The sequence below is a fragment of the Vanessa cardui genome, chromosome 16, assembly GCF_905220365.1.
Source record: "Vanessa cardui chromosome 16, ilVanCard2.1, whole genome shotgun sequence".
Classification (NCBI taxonomy): domain Eukaryota; kingdom Metazoa; phylum Arthropoda; class Insecta; order Lepidoptera; family Nymphalidae; genus Vanessa; species Vanessa cardui.
This window is the reverse complement of record NC_061138.1, coordinates 3,555,721-3,570,584: the sequence shown is the minus strand read 5'-3', so window position 1 is coordinate 3,570,584 and position 14,864 is coordinate 3,555,721. Positions and strand designations below refer to the sequence as shown.

Genomic DNA, 14,864 nt, shown 5'->3' with positions numbered 1-14,864 from the left:
ATAATAAATGATACTCTAACCTTTGTTTTATTGTGTTATAATTAAACAAAAATAAAAACATCTGTTGTTGTTGTGTTGCTATAAATATTCGTTGTATACATGTCACCGTAAAATTTTATATAAAAATCCAAAAAAAATATTTGAAAATACCGTTAGGTTGTAATATATCTCGCGAGATTTTGAACTGTCGAAAGATTGTGAACCGTAACATACTGTTTCAATTTAACGCACTACTTTTCGGTAGATTATAATCTATCGAAGTCATTTTCAGTTAAATTATAAAAACTAACCTAACCGAAATATTGTGAACTACCGAAATTTTATGTGTTTTATTTATATAGACAATAATCTAAATTGCAATCATAATTCACGGTTCACAATATTTCGCCATTTTACAATTTCACGAGATAGATTGTTATCTAACGATGTTTTTAATCTGTCGGTGACATATATATTCCAAGAAGTTATATAGCTGCGAAAATGGTTACTCGCTAATGGCTATTCACACACGGATGTGTTTAATTATTGACCATTAAGTGAGTATGAAAATTCATAATGTTTGAGAATTTTCAGAAGGGCATTTTATCAACTACTTTTAGCTGAAATACATAAAATGAATATATAAAGAAACTAATCAATCGATCTATATCCCTGGCATCAAAATAACTCGATCGGTTGTGTAGAACATATTTTTAGTAGACAATTCAGCTGTTTTTCGGCATTGAATGAGTACCGACAGATACGACTGGCGAAGTAGGCGAAGTTCAGGGCAGGCAATTTATAAAATTGACCCTGTAATACTACAGGGAAACTAGAGTTACCATAGGGTTAACTACATAACATAAGCTTGCTCCCTAGTTTACTACTCTTCGACATAGTATGACAAAGTTAATAATTTAAATATTTAAAATATAGCTTCTAAGAAGCGATCCCGCGATCAGCGATCCTTAAGTAAAATATTCGAAAAAAATATTTTAAATCAACTTCTCATCCATTTCGGCACAAATGCTATCTTTGATGGTGAGCAATTCGGTTTTAGAAGAGTTCGCTCGACAACTGATGCGGAGATAGCACTTCTCAAACATAATATGTACGAATGAGAACATAATATCTCGTGAACAAGACATTCGTAGATAATATCGAAATATCGAGCTCAACCAAACAAAAATAGAAAACATGGTAAATATCCCGAAATTAGTAACTTTATTAATAAAAATAACCATGTTAATTTAAAATCTTATATATTTACGATGCTTGGTAGAAATCACAGAATGCTATTGGAGTATTATGTGATTTATCTAAAGCATTTGATTGTGTAGAACATTAAAAGCTTCTTTTTAAGCTCAAATATTACGGTGTTAAAGGTAAAGCTCTCATTGCTTCATACTTAAGTCAAAGAATCCAGCAAGTTTTCATTAATGGAATAAAGTCTTCTGCATCTACGTTAAAAATGGGTGTTCCACAAGGTTCAATTTTGGGTCCCTTTCTATTTCCTATGATGTAGCCGATATTACGGTTTTCTTGGGAATAGAATTGGATTCCGAACTTCAGTGGAGTCCTCATTTATTTTCCCTAACAGGAAGACTCAGTTCCTCAGAAAACGCGGTTAGAAAAGTTTCTAACCGCGTTTTCTGAGGAACTGAGTCTTCCTGTTAGGTTAGGTTAGGTTAGGCATTCTGTGATTTCTACCAAGCATCGTAAATATATAAGATTTTAAATTAACATGGTTATTTTTATTAATAAAGTTATTAATTTCGGGATATTTACCATGTTTTCTATTTTTGTTTGGTTGAGCTCGATATTTCGATATTATCTACGAATGTCTTGTTCACGAGATATTATGTTCTCATTCGTACATATTATGTTTGAGAAGTGCTATCTCCGCATCAGTTGTCGAGCGAACTCTTCTAAAACCGAATTGCTCACCATCAAAGATAGCATTTGTGCCGAAATGGATGAGAAGTTGATTTAAAATATTTTTTTCGAATATTTTACTTAAGGATCGCTGATCGCGGGATCGCTTCTTAGAAGCTATATTTTAAATATTTAAATTATTAACTTTGTCATACTATGTCGAAGAGTAGTAAACTAGGGAGCAAGCTTATGTTATGTAGTTAACCCTATGGTAACTCTAGTTTCCCTGTAGTATTACAGGGTCAATTTTATAAATTGCCTGCCCTGAACTTCGCCTACTTCGCCAGTCGTATCTGTCGGTACTCATTCAATGCCGAAAAACAGCTGAATTGTCTACTAAAAATATGTTCTACACAACCGATCGAGTTATTTTGATGCCAGGGATATAGATCGATTGATTAGTTTCTTTATATATTCATTTTATGTATTTCAGCTAAAAGTAGTTGATAAAATGCCCTTCTGAAAATTCTCAAACATTATGAATTTTCATACTCACTTAATGGTCAATAATTAAACACATCCGTGTGTGAATAGCCATTAGCGAGTAACCATTTTCGCAGCTATATAACTTCTTGGAATATATATGTCACCGACAGATTAAAAACATCGTTAGATAACAATCTATCTCGTGAAATTGTAAAATGGCGAAATATTGTGAACCGTGAATTATGATTGCAATTTAGATTATTGTCTATATAAATAAAACACATAAAATTTCGGTAGTTCACAATATTTCGGTTAGGTTAGTTTTTATAATTTAACTGAAAATGACTTCGATAGATTATAATCTACCGAAAAGTAGTGCGTTAAATTGAAACAGTATGTTACGGTTCACAATCTTTCGACAGTTCAAAATCTCGCGAGATATATTACAACCTAACGGTATTTTCAAATATTTTTTTTGGATTTTTATATACAATTTTACGGTGACATGTATACAACGAATATTTATAGCAACACAACAACAACAGATGTTTTTATTTTTGTTTAATTATAACACAATAAAACAAAGGTCAGAGTATCATTTATTATATAACAATAATTAAATAAAATCAACATAATCACAAATTAATAATAAAAGTTACCATTCAATGCAACTGTAAAAGCTTGTCGAGACATCTTAAATGCAATTGATAATTTGTTTAACTTATAAAGAACATCTTAACATCTATGGTCACTACAAGATTGTACGTAATTTCAAAAGAATAGGAAAAAGTATTTTTTTTATTTTCGAAAATATTAAAACAATTTAGCTATTTTGTATATTGGTTAACAACAGATCATCTAAAAGCAATATAATATTAGTCTTTAATTAAATCAATGACTAAACTAATGAGGTTTTATTTATTTATCAATAAATTTATAAAACTATGAAATCAAATATTTATCTCTATCCATATTACTGCTATGTTATATATAATAAATAAAAACTACCCACAACATTGCCAAAATATTGCCATTCATTCCAAAGTCTGATTCTATGTATGTTATTGTAAATGGCAGTAAGTTTTTACAAATGTTTAGAAAATGCATTTTATATAAAGAAAAATACTGACATATATCTATTTAAAATTAATACAGGTACATTAACACTTAAAGAGTATGTTATAAACATACTGTACTTTTTAGAAGTGGCAATAACAAATGTCAAACTTAAAACAAACAACTTTTCTATATAAAAATAAATGTCATGATTTCGATTAAAGTCTTCATCTCTTCAATGTAGGTCTGAAAAAAAAAGTAAAAGTAATATGATTGTTTTTACTAATCAATAGATATACCAAAATATTCTAGAATTTCCATCTCACTCAGAAATATTGCATCAATTAACTCTTTATGTTAAAATATATTTATAATTTTATTTGGTTTCGTCTTTATTTAAAGCAAAAAGGACCTTTTGATAACCCTGTTTTTTTACACAAAATACTTTAAGTATTTGCGTGGGTCCCTTAGGGCCGCTGTTTTCAGTAGTCTTGCATCAATCATCAGGTTTCTTCTGGTCATCACATTTCCCAAAGGATCTCTAGGATCTCGAGTATCAGAAAGAGGCAAGAACGTTGGTATTTACCCGGTACCATTGTCAGGTAAAATTTATACATAATTGCAATGTGTTTATACATTTATATAAAAAACCAGCTTTTACTAAATAAATGCATATGACTGCTTACACGGTACATAATACATATACTAAAATAAATTTTTTTTGCAATTTTTTTCAGTCTGTCTGTCTGTCCATCTGCAACTGATCTCTGAAACGGCTGGACGAATTTTAACGGAACTTTCACTGGAAGATAGCTGATGTAATAAGGAGTTACTTAAGCTACAGCTTTTTTTATTAACTTCAAATGTGCACGAGTCGCGAGTTCAGCTAAAAATAAATGAATTTAATAAAATACAATATTAAACATTCTTATTATGGGTTCGATATATGAAAGTACACATTTTGACATATCTTTTCGTGTCGAAATCTCTTGAGTACAATTATTTTGTTTTTATCAGTTAATTGCTGTTACATTATAAATATGAACATCCTTCTATATTTTTATTTAGAAAATTACAGGGCACAATCTTTAGACAGTACAGTCCATTTCGTCATTTTATAAAAATCTATTTGTATTAAATCCATTAAAACTTTTTCGACAACTTAAAATGAAACATAATATTTTCCAGTTAGTATTTTCGTTTGGTCACACTAAATTAACATAAGAACATAACATTAGAACTTGTTAGCAAAAGTTCAACAGACCTGGAATAACGATGTACTACGGGTGACTCATCAGCAATTTTCAAGAGAAAAGACATCTGCGCAAGATATATGCACAACAATTGCCTATAGTCCTTGCCCTATAGCATATACTGAACTGATGTTGATACGGCTCGACTAGTATATTTTAGTTACTTTCATAGTATAATGTCCTACGGTATTATGCTTTGGGGTAACGCAGCCGCTATCCAAACTATATTTGTGCTGCAGAAGAGGGCTATTCGCGCAATCTATAACCTAGGAGCCAAGGAATCTTTAAGGCATAGATTTAAAGAAATTAAGATATTGACTGTTGCTTCTCAATACATATTTTGTAATGTTTTGTATGTACGGAAAAATATTAATGTTTTTATGAGAAAATGTGATTCTCATAACATTGGTACAAGGAACAAACACAATCTTGTTACTCCTGTTACTCGACTGCATAGAGTCAGTAACTCTTTTGTGGGGCAATGTATACGCTTCTACAACAGGATCCCAGAAAGCGTTCAAAATGCTTCTGTTGCCAAATTTAAAAAAATTGTTAAGGAACGCTTGTGTGCAAAAGGTTACTATACAATTAGCGAGTTTATGTTTGATAGCACACCTTGGGAATGAAACGATCGCCTCCTGGCTATTTCTAATCATATACTACTATGTAAGGTACATAAATGTACATAAATTTGACAAAAAAAAAAATAACAGAAAAAAAAAGACCCGCTGAGTTTCTTTCGCCGGTTCTTCTCAGGTCAGGGTGTTCCTTTTTCGGAACCGGTGGTAGTGTTTATTTGACAATCAATAAGTAAGTGTAATGCTTTTATATTGAATAAAGGAATTTGAGTTTGAGTTTGAGTTTGAGTTAGACAAGTAACTGATGTTGATACCGTATAATAAACTTTCGGGGAAACGCTGCAGATATTGAATCTGTCTTTATTTTAAGCAGGATATATTATTTTAAATAATTGTATTTAACTAACTTGACTTTGCATTTTTTAGTTGAAAAAGAGGATCTACTGAGTTTCTTGCCGGTTCTTCTCGGTAGGATCTACTTTCCGAACCGGTGGTAGCTTCACTAAATTGTAAAATGACGATTCAAAAGTGCTTGTATTAAGTTTATTTTGATTTGATTTGATCTTGATCTAATATACTTTCAATTAAAGTAATATCATATTATTGCATCGTGGGTGAACTTTGGAACATCGTTCTATAGGAATGAGTATATGCTATAGGGCAAGGACTATAGGCAATTGTTGTGCATATATCTTGCGCAGATGTCTTTTCTCTTGAAAATTGCTGATGAGTCACCCGTAGTACATCGTTATTCCAGGTCTGTTGAACTTTTGCTAACAAGTTCTAATGTTATGTTCTTATGTTAATTTAGTGTGACCAAACGAAAATACTAACTGGAAAATATTATGTTTCATTTTAAGTTGTCGAAAAAGTTTTAATGGATTTAATACAAATAGATTTTTATAAAATGACGAAATGGACTGTACTGTCTAAAGATTGTGCCCTGTAATTTTCTAAATAAAAATATAGAAGGATGTTCATATTTATAATGTAACAGCAATTAACTGATAAAAACAAAATAATTGTACTCAAGAGATTTCGACACGAAAAGATATGTCAAAATGTGTACTTTCATATATCGAACCCATAATAAGAATGTTTAATATTGTATTTTATTAAATTCATTTATTTTTAGCTGAACTCGCGACTCGTGCACATTTGAAGTTAATAAAAAAAGCTGTAGCTTAAGTAACTCCTTATTACATCAGCTATCTTCCAGTGAAAGTTCCGTTAAAATTCGTCCAGCCGTTACAAAGATCAGTTGCAGATGGACAGACAGACAGACTGAAAAAAATTGCAAAAAAAAATTATTTTAGTATATGTATTATGTACCGTGTAAGCAGTCATATGCATTTATTTAGTAAAAGCGGGTTTTTTATATAAATTATGCAATGCACACATTGCAATTATGTATAAATTTTACCTGACAATGGTATCGGGTAAATACCAAAGTACTTCCCTCTTTCTGATACTCGAGATTCTAGAGATCCTTTGGGAAATGTGATGACGAGAAGAAACCTGATGATTGATGCAAGACTACTGAAAACAGCAATGGCCCTAAGGGACCCACGCAAATACTTAAAGTATTTTGTGTAAAAAAACAGGGTTATCAAAAGGTCCTTAACTTTTTGCTTTAAATAAAGACGAAACCAAATAAAATTATAAATATATTTTAACATTAAGAGTTAATTGATGCAATATTTCTGAGTGAGATGGAAATATATTCTAGCTGTGCCTGTTTCTCTCGTGTTAAATTTACTTGCATTATTATATGTACAAACTTAGCACATAGGTATGCATGTAAATGTACGTGTCTACACAGTTTGCCAGATTGGTTGACATTTATGGCTATTACTACGCTCCTTACAGACGTAGCGTAAGGTAAATCTGGTCTCCCAAAGTAAATATTACGCAAAAGGAATTCAAATTTAGACTGGCAATTCCTAGAATTATATTGCGTTATAACTTATATAAAGACTGAAAATAAACATCAAACCTCTCATATTTAATAACATTTTCGTAGAAAACTGAATATTTATGTATTTTATAGTGCTATCAGTATGAAAGATTTTTTTATGTGCTCCGAAAATGTATTGCGATCCGCGAGATTGAAAAACTTAAAACGTTGATAATAATTAAATATTTCGTGTTCGACCACAATAAAACTTTCGAACTATCACGGTTTCAAAATGAACGAAATAATAAGCATTGATTAAAATGTTGCTTTTCTCTCACCCCTTTTATTCGCCCACTTGTTTTTACACAACCATATAATTAATGAGAATAAATTATGCATTACTTAATGCGATTAATCCTCTTGTATAGAGTAGTTTTACAACAGAAACATTTTATAATATATTTATGTTGATTCTTGTGTTGGTATGGTCTTTACAGATTCAAATCCAATTACAAATGAATAAATGCTGAAAATTCGCTATATTAATCTATGCTTGTTTTTATAAAAGCGCAAATAAACAAGTCAGAGGCTGACATTAATAATTTGTATTGAAATAGAATGATTTCTTATTTGCTTAAGGTCAGTGGGTAAATGATGAGTCGGGAATAAGCGCAAGATAGTTTTTTGTTTTTTATTAACTGACTAATAACTAAACTTTTATTTTGCACCTCGCGAAATGTGAATGGTAATAATATATTTATATCGTGAAGGAGAGTTTTAACTGAGTTTATATGGGTGAAAGGTTTTTTGGTACATATTGATAAGTAGTTATTTTGTTTAGAAGTATAACTCGAAACTATAGGTAAATAAACTATAGGTACAAATAGCTTATCGAAATATAGCGCGGAGCGCCTTTTTTTAAGTTGTATTGATACAACTTAAAAAAAGGAGACATAATCATCGATTTATTTTACATTATTTAAATGATATATTTGCAATAAAAATATATCAAAATTCGTTACAATAGAGTTAAAAATTTTAATATATTTCGCTTATGAATAATGATTATTTATTATTTATCATTGGAATTAAGAACATAACCTCTATTGTTTGTTTGGTCTATGTTCTCCCGTGAGCCTCACAACCATAATAAAACCTATTTAAAATTAATCTGATAAAGAAACGTCACAATTATAATTCCTTTTTTAACGAGGGTCACACATTTCTTTTGATATTAGACCATATTATAGAGTGTCGGAAACGTGTTTTACACAATCTAAATATAGATTGTTTTGATAACTTCATTCTCAATTATAATGAGATTCATATCCTTTGTAGATCGTCGGTGACCCTATGAATAGAAGGGTTAATTTATTACTCAATTCTAACCTTTTAATGTATGTACTCTGTTATCTGATAATTTATGCAAAATTCAACTCATGACAACTTTGCGCATTTTAGGATTTTGTAACGGAGAGTCAATTGTTAAGCTGAAGTTAAATTGAAAATGTTAAAAAAGATTGAAAATATTGTCATACTTTTCGTCGTTATTAAATTATATTTAACCAGATAAAATTATTTAGATACAGAGGTCGGAGACAATTCTAAAGATTGTCCAGCGGTATTGTAACAAGGATACTACTAGACTTTCATCTAACATTGCGTAGTTTCTGAGTTACCAGAAGTGAATATATATAATTTTTTAACAATAAGCAACACAAATTAAATGTATTTAAAATATAACGTTAAATTTCATAAAAAAAGTTTATAATATAAAAATATTTGAGTTATTTAATAAATATAGAAGTCGTTTTTTTATAACCTGCGTGCATTGAAAACCTTTTTGTATCATTGGTTCTATTTTTATATTGTATTCGTTAATTAGTTTCATTAATATTCAACCGAACTGAAAATTAAACCGTTCACGAATTAATGTTGCCATTGTTGAGTACTCGGATTAATTTGAATATTTTCCACTTAGATAGATAGATAGATAGAATATACTTTATTGTACACCACAAACAATAAACTTTACATGGAAGAAAAAAATAAAAAATAAATAAATTAAAATGTACAAAAAGGCGGTCTTATCGCTAAGTAGCGATTTCTGCCAGACAACCTTTGATTTGGGGAAATTGTGCAGCGAAAAGGTAGGTGGTGCCTTATATATACAATAATACATATATAAATAAACATACATACATATATACATAAATATATATACTAATAAAATAAATGAACAATTACACATATAAATATAAATGAATATAATAATATATAAGTCGTCTCAAATTTAATTATGTAAACACAAAATTTTAAATAAGTCACAGTAAAAAATAAAAAAAGGAAACAGAATAAAATTAACAAATAAAACATAAAAACTATACAAGACCATATAGTGACTAAGTTTCCATAGCCAGATAGTGCTCTTTTACCAACCTCTTAAAAGACAATAGCGTTTGCGCTTGCTTAATGTTAATAGGTAAAGCATTCCATAGTTGGATAGCCTGTACGGTAAAGGACATTTTTAAAAAATTTGTGTTATGCACAGGTATCCTCAATGTCAGATTTTCAGCCGATCTTAACCCTTTATTATGTAGTCCTAGGAACTCAAATTTTTCCTTTAAATAAGTCGGGGCATTAACATTAAACAAGACGCAATAAAGAAGCGAGAGAACATGCAGATTCCGGCGAAAGCGAATAGATAACCACTTGAGTTTAGATCGAAAGTTGGATACATGGTCATATTTGCGCAAGCCAAATATGAAACGTATAGCAATATTTTGGAGTCGCTCAAGTTTGTTTAGTTGGTCTTCGGTTAAATTAAGATAGCTTGCGTCAGCGTAATCGAGAATAGGTAGGAGTAAAGATTGTGCTAACATAATTTTGGTTGGAATAGGAAGGAAATAACGCAGACGCTGTAGAGATTTAACGGAGCCAATAGTTTTCCGACTTAGTTCTTTAATATGGCAGTTCCACGATAGAGTATTATCTAAATGTATACCTAGATTTTTAACAGTTTGACTATAAGGTATTACGGCATTATTAAATTTTATTTTAGGTAAATCAGACCAAACCACTCTCGAAACCAAACTCTGGCTGCCAATAATAATGGCCTGAGACTTAGAGGGGTTCACCATGAGACCATGAGACTTACTCCAATGGCAGATCTCTTCCAAGTCATTATTAATGGCAGAAATAGCAAGAGGTAGGTTCTCTAGGGTGGAATGGCGATAAATCTGTATATCGTCTGCATACATGTGAAAGAGAGAAGTGATTTTAGATGTTATAGAATTAATAAATAGTGAAAAGAGTAACGGAGACAAGACGCCGCCTTGAGGTACGCCGGATTTTACAACACTCCAAGACGAGACAGTCTCATCAACACGGACACGTTGCCGGCGCCCTCGTAGGTAATTGCGAAACCAATCAATTACTGACGGAGATATGTTAACAGAACGTAGCCGACCTAACAGTATATCATAGTCGACAGTGTTAAAAGCATTGCTAAAGTCCAGTAAAGTCATAACTGTTAGGTGCTTATTGTCCATTCCCCATCGAATGTCGTCGGTAACTTTCACCAGCGCAGTAACCGTACTATGACCAGGACGGAAACCGGATTGTAAGGGATTTAGGATATGGAATTGATTAAGGAATAGACTAAGCTGGTGATGGACTAGCTTCTCTAGAACTTTTGAAAGGAAAGGTAGAATGGAGATTGGGCGAAAGTCGGAACAAGTGCTGGGGTTAGCCTTTTTTGGTAATGGAATAATTTGAGCATTTTTCCATGCATCAGGGAATTCGCAGGTATTAACGGAATGGTTTAGGATATGAGTTAAAACAGGGATAATGATGTCAATGATAGGTAATATCATACTACGGCTAATACTATCGGTGCCGACAGCATTGGACGTGATAGACAATATGTTCTTTTTAACATCACATTCAGTAAATTGATTTAATGTAAACGGTGGATAATTTGGAGTTGACATTAAAGAAAGAGTATCAAGCGTAGATTTTTTATCAGCGCTATCCATTACGTTAGCAGCAGAAAAGTGATTATTAAGATTTTCAATATCCATATTAGAAGAAAGTGAAATTTGAGAATTTTTACCAACTCCAAGTGACTTTAAAAATTTCCATGTTCTGGTTGTGTCGCCGTTTTCGACAGATTTGTGAATGTGACGTCGTTGTGCATCTCTACACAATGTATTGCAGCGATTACGAAATTTTTTGTACTTTGTGCGATTGGCCTCTGATTGATCTGACTTCAATCGCGCTTTATAAAGTGCTTTTTTGGCAATCATAGCTTTTAAATCATCACAAAGCCATGGTGCAGGAAGATGTTTAATTTTAACAGGTCTAACAGGGGCATGCGTGTCGTACAGCTGTATTAAAAACGAGTTGAAAATGTTTACTTTTTCATCTATCGTGGATGCATCAATTACTAGTGACCAATCTATTTTACCAGCATCTGTACAGAGACTGTCAATATCCATTCCACCAAAATTACGCTGCAGAAGTACTCTCGGCTTCGCTTTTGGAGGACGTATTTTATAAGAAAGATAGATGAGATCATGGTATGAAAATGCATCAGCTGAGCACTGACCATACTTAAACACATGATCTAAGGAAGAAACCAAAATTAAATCAAGTAGGGACGGAGTAGAATTTGGAAAATTATGGGTGGCGGATAGGGGCATAATATGCATATTGCAAGCTTCTGCTACCGACTGAAATCTTTTAGCACGAGCATCGTTTTTCAGTAAGCAGGTGTTAAAGTCACCCATAATTATGGTATGATCATAAACAGGCATAAAATTTTCTAAAGTAGTTTCAAATAAGTCAAAATAATCGTTAAGGAGAGATGGGCTATAAAAGACACCAAGAAGAATTTTTGAATGGGACAAGATAACTTCAATAAGTATGTGCTCTGCCGCATCCGCAGAGGGGGGTTGGCTTGACGTGCTAATTATAGTAAAAGGAATGTGGGACCTAAGATAAATAGCTACGCCACCACCACCTTTGTTGATGCGGTCATTGCGAATGAGATGAAAACCTGGAAGGGAGAAAGAAGTAGAAGGAAGCGATGGTTTAAGCCAGGATTCAGATACTAGAATGGCATGAATGTTTTTGGAATCGAAAGACGCAAGCATGTCGGGATAATGAGCCGGAATACTTTGTGCATTTATGTGAATGACATTAAAATGCTTCTGTAGGTCTAAGAAGTAGGTGTCAAGAGTGACATTAAGAGGTTCAGGGGACGTACTGTGATAACTATCTTCGCTAATAGAAGAGTTATTAGACGACAAAGATATAAATAAATTACTGTCTATACTATCATTGTGGGACGACATTCAGAATAAAAATATGTATAATAAATATAAAAAATAAAAATTAAAATAATAATAAAAAAAAATATATATATATATATATATATATATATATATATATATATATATATATATATCTAGAAAAAAAATAAAATTGCACATACCCAAACCGCCAGCAGACTTCAGAAATCGACGTAAGATAATTTAATAAACTAATTGCACAAATTGTTATATAACTAAACCAAACAAAACAAAAATATATGAAAACAATTTATCAAGACAATATATACCTAATAGGATAAAAAAACAAAATATCTAACATTTATTAAACAATAAAATTCTTATGTGACCCACTAGAAAAAAAGAAATTAAAGTAAAAATAATTGTCTATGGTTATTCATTAGGCAGAATGACGTTTGACATAAAACAATTTAACATGTCATTCTGACATGACAACATTAACATAAATTGTAAAAGTGGGTAATATAATAACATATAGGTAAATAAAAAGTAATCGTAAAAATTAGTTAAACACAAAAAAAAATAAAAATTAATAAGAAAAATCTAAGATTAACAGACTAAAATTATAAGAAAAAGTGAAATTATAAATAAACTATGGAATCAAAATAACAAAGAGTATAACAGTCTTAAGAAAGTAACTTAACTCATTTTTTCACGTTCCTCCTTGTTCTTAATTGAGACAACTTGTTGTCCTTGGAAGCTTGAACAATAGCACTGGCTGTGGAGGGCACTTCCGTGTCATTGTTGGAACTGGGAACCGCGTTCAAGTCAGCAAGTGAAAAAATTCGATGCTTCGACCCGTCAGACCCCACAACAACAACAACACCGTCTCTCGTCCAACACTTGTTAATGCCAAAGCGTTGCCGAGCGGTCAGGAAAGCCTCATGCCGACGCTTAGTCAAGAACTCCGACAAGGTCACTCCAGAGCCTTTCAAACATTTCTTTGAAAACCAGACCTTATCTCGGAGTGAAGTTTCCTTAAACTTGACCAGGATGGCTCTAGGACGTTCAGGGCTAGATCGGCCTAAGCGACGAGAAGTACGGATACCTTCAGAGGTCAGTTCAGGAAGCTGCAGCCGCTCTGACAATAGCTTAACAAGATTCTCGGTAATATTTTCATTTTTTGCTTCAGGAACTCCATGCACAAGTAGGATCTTCTTTCTTGACCGCATCTCCATGTCATCAGATTGCCTGGATAACAGCTCCACCTGAAGTTGAAGATTCTCCAATGCCGCTAGCACAAAGGATCGGAATGCGTTGAATTGTGCATTGATGTTTGAAGTTGGACTAGTAGCGGGAATAGATGATTTCAACTCTTTTTGAAATTCAGACATCTTCATATTAAAGTGTTCGGTCAAGTCATCCAGTGTCTTTTTTATTGAGTCCATTGTAATTAAAGTTGTCAAAAATTGTAAGTGAAAATATTAGGTTTAGTGAATATTATTAGAAGTGAGTAGATGAGCAGATGATTGTTTTTGTGCAATAATATATAGTAGCCGGCAGGAATAGGGCTGTCACAGGTACATATAAAAAAAAAAAAAAAAAAAAAAAAAAAAAAAAAAAAAAAAAAAAAAAAAAAAAAAAAAAAATCACTCAACATCAATCCACTTAGCGTATAATTAAAATTTCTCTCGTTATAACGACTCTCGATGAAATTTAGCGCTCGCTGTATGACACCGGAATTAGACGAACGTTCGCGTTGCAGTGTGATTTATCAAAACCAACCTTGAAGTTAAAAACGTAGTTGTTTCGTGTGCATTTATTTTAAAGCTGAAATAATTTGTTTTGGTGTAATGTGTAATTTCCTACTGTGGTATAAATTGTTGGAGGTGCAATTTAGATGATAAATTAATTGTTACCTTGGTTTTATTGCACTTGGGCCGAATGTGGTATGAAAAAAAATAATAATCGGTTGAATGTTTGTTAAATTTCGGTGCGCATTATCGAGAGCGATACGTACAAGACCTTAAATTACAATTTGATAAACTTTTTGGTTATTGCATTAAATAGCCTGTGCGATAATGATTATTCATTGTCAAAAATATGTCGAATCTCTTTTTCTCTCGCTTAGACCACAGAAATGAGATTACATTCACTTCGTATCTCACATAATGAAGCATTTTAATACGTGTATCCAATAAACCTAATCATTATTATAGCTAATGTCACATATCACATTCTGACATTTCACAATCCTGTTGTGAGATGAGATTCGATTCTCTTGTTACAGAATAGCCCTAATGGGCTAACACTACCAATCAAAACAACTGCCATAGTTTCGGATGACTCACACATTTTCATATCGTTTTACCTCTCTGTTGGATACTGATTCTGGTAATTGGTAGTTCAACTTAGTTTTAATTTAACGTGTAGTTTATGGATCAAC

At 31.9% G+C, this 14,864-nt stretch overlaps 1 protein-coding gene across 1 annotated transcript; it reads right to left on the bottom strand.

Annotated features, from left to right (window-relative positions):
* Positions 1–13,122: 13,122 nt before the first annotated feature.
* LOC124536368 lies at positions 13,123–13,997 on the bottom strand. Its single transcript, XM_047112898.1, has one exon. It carries the CDS (start codon positions 13,864–13,866, stop codon positions 13,123–13,125), a length of 744 nt encoding a protein of 247 aa, XP_046968854.1. The 5' UTR covers positions 13,867–13,997.
* Positions 13,998–14,864: the final 867 nt, after the last annotated feature.

Coding starts and splice junctions, on each gene's coding strand:
- LOC124536368 (XM_047112898.1), bottom strand. CDS start 13,866: ATGGACTCAATAAAAAAGACACTGGATGACTTGACCGAACACTTTAAT.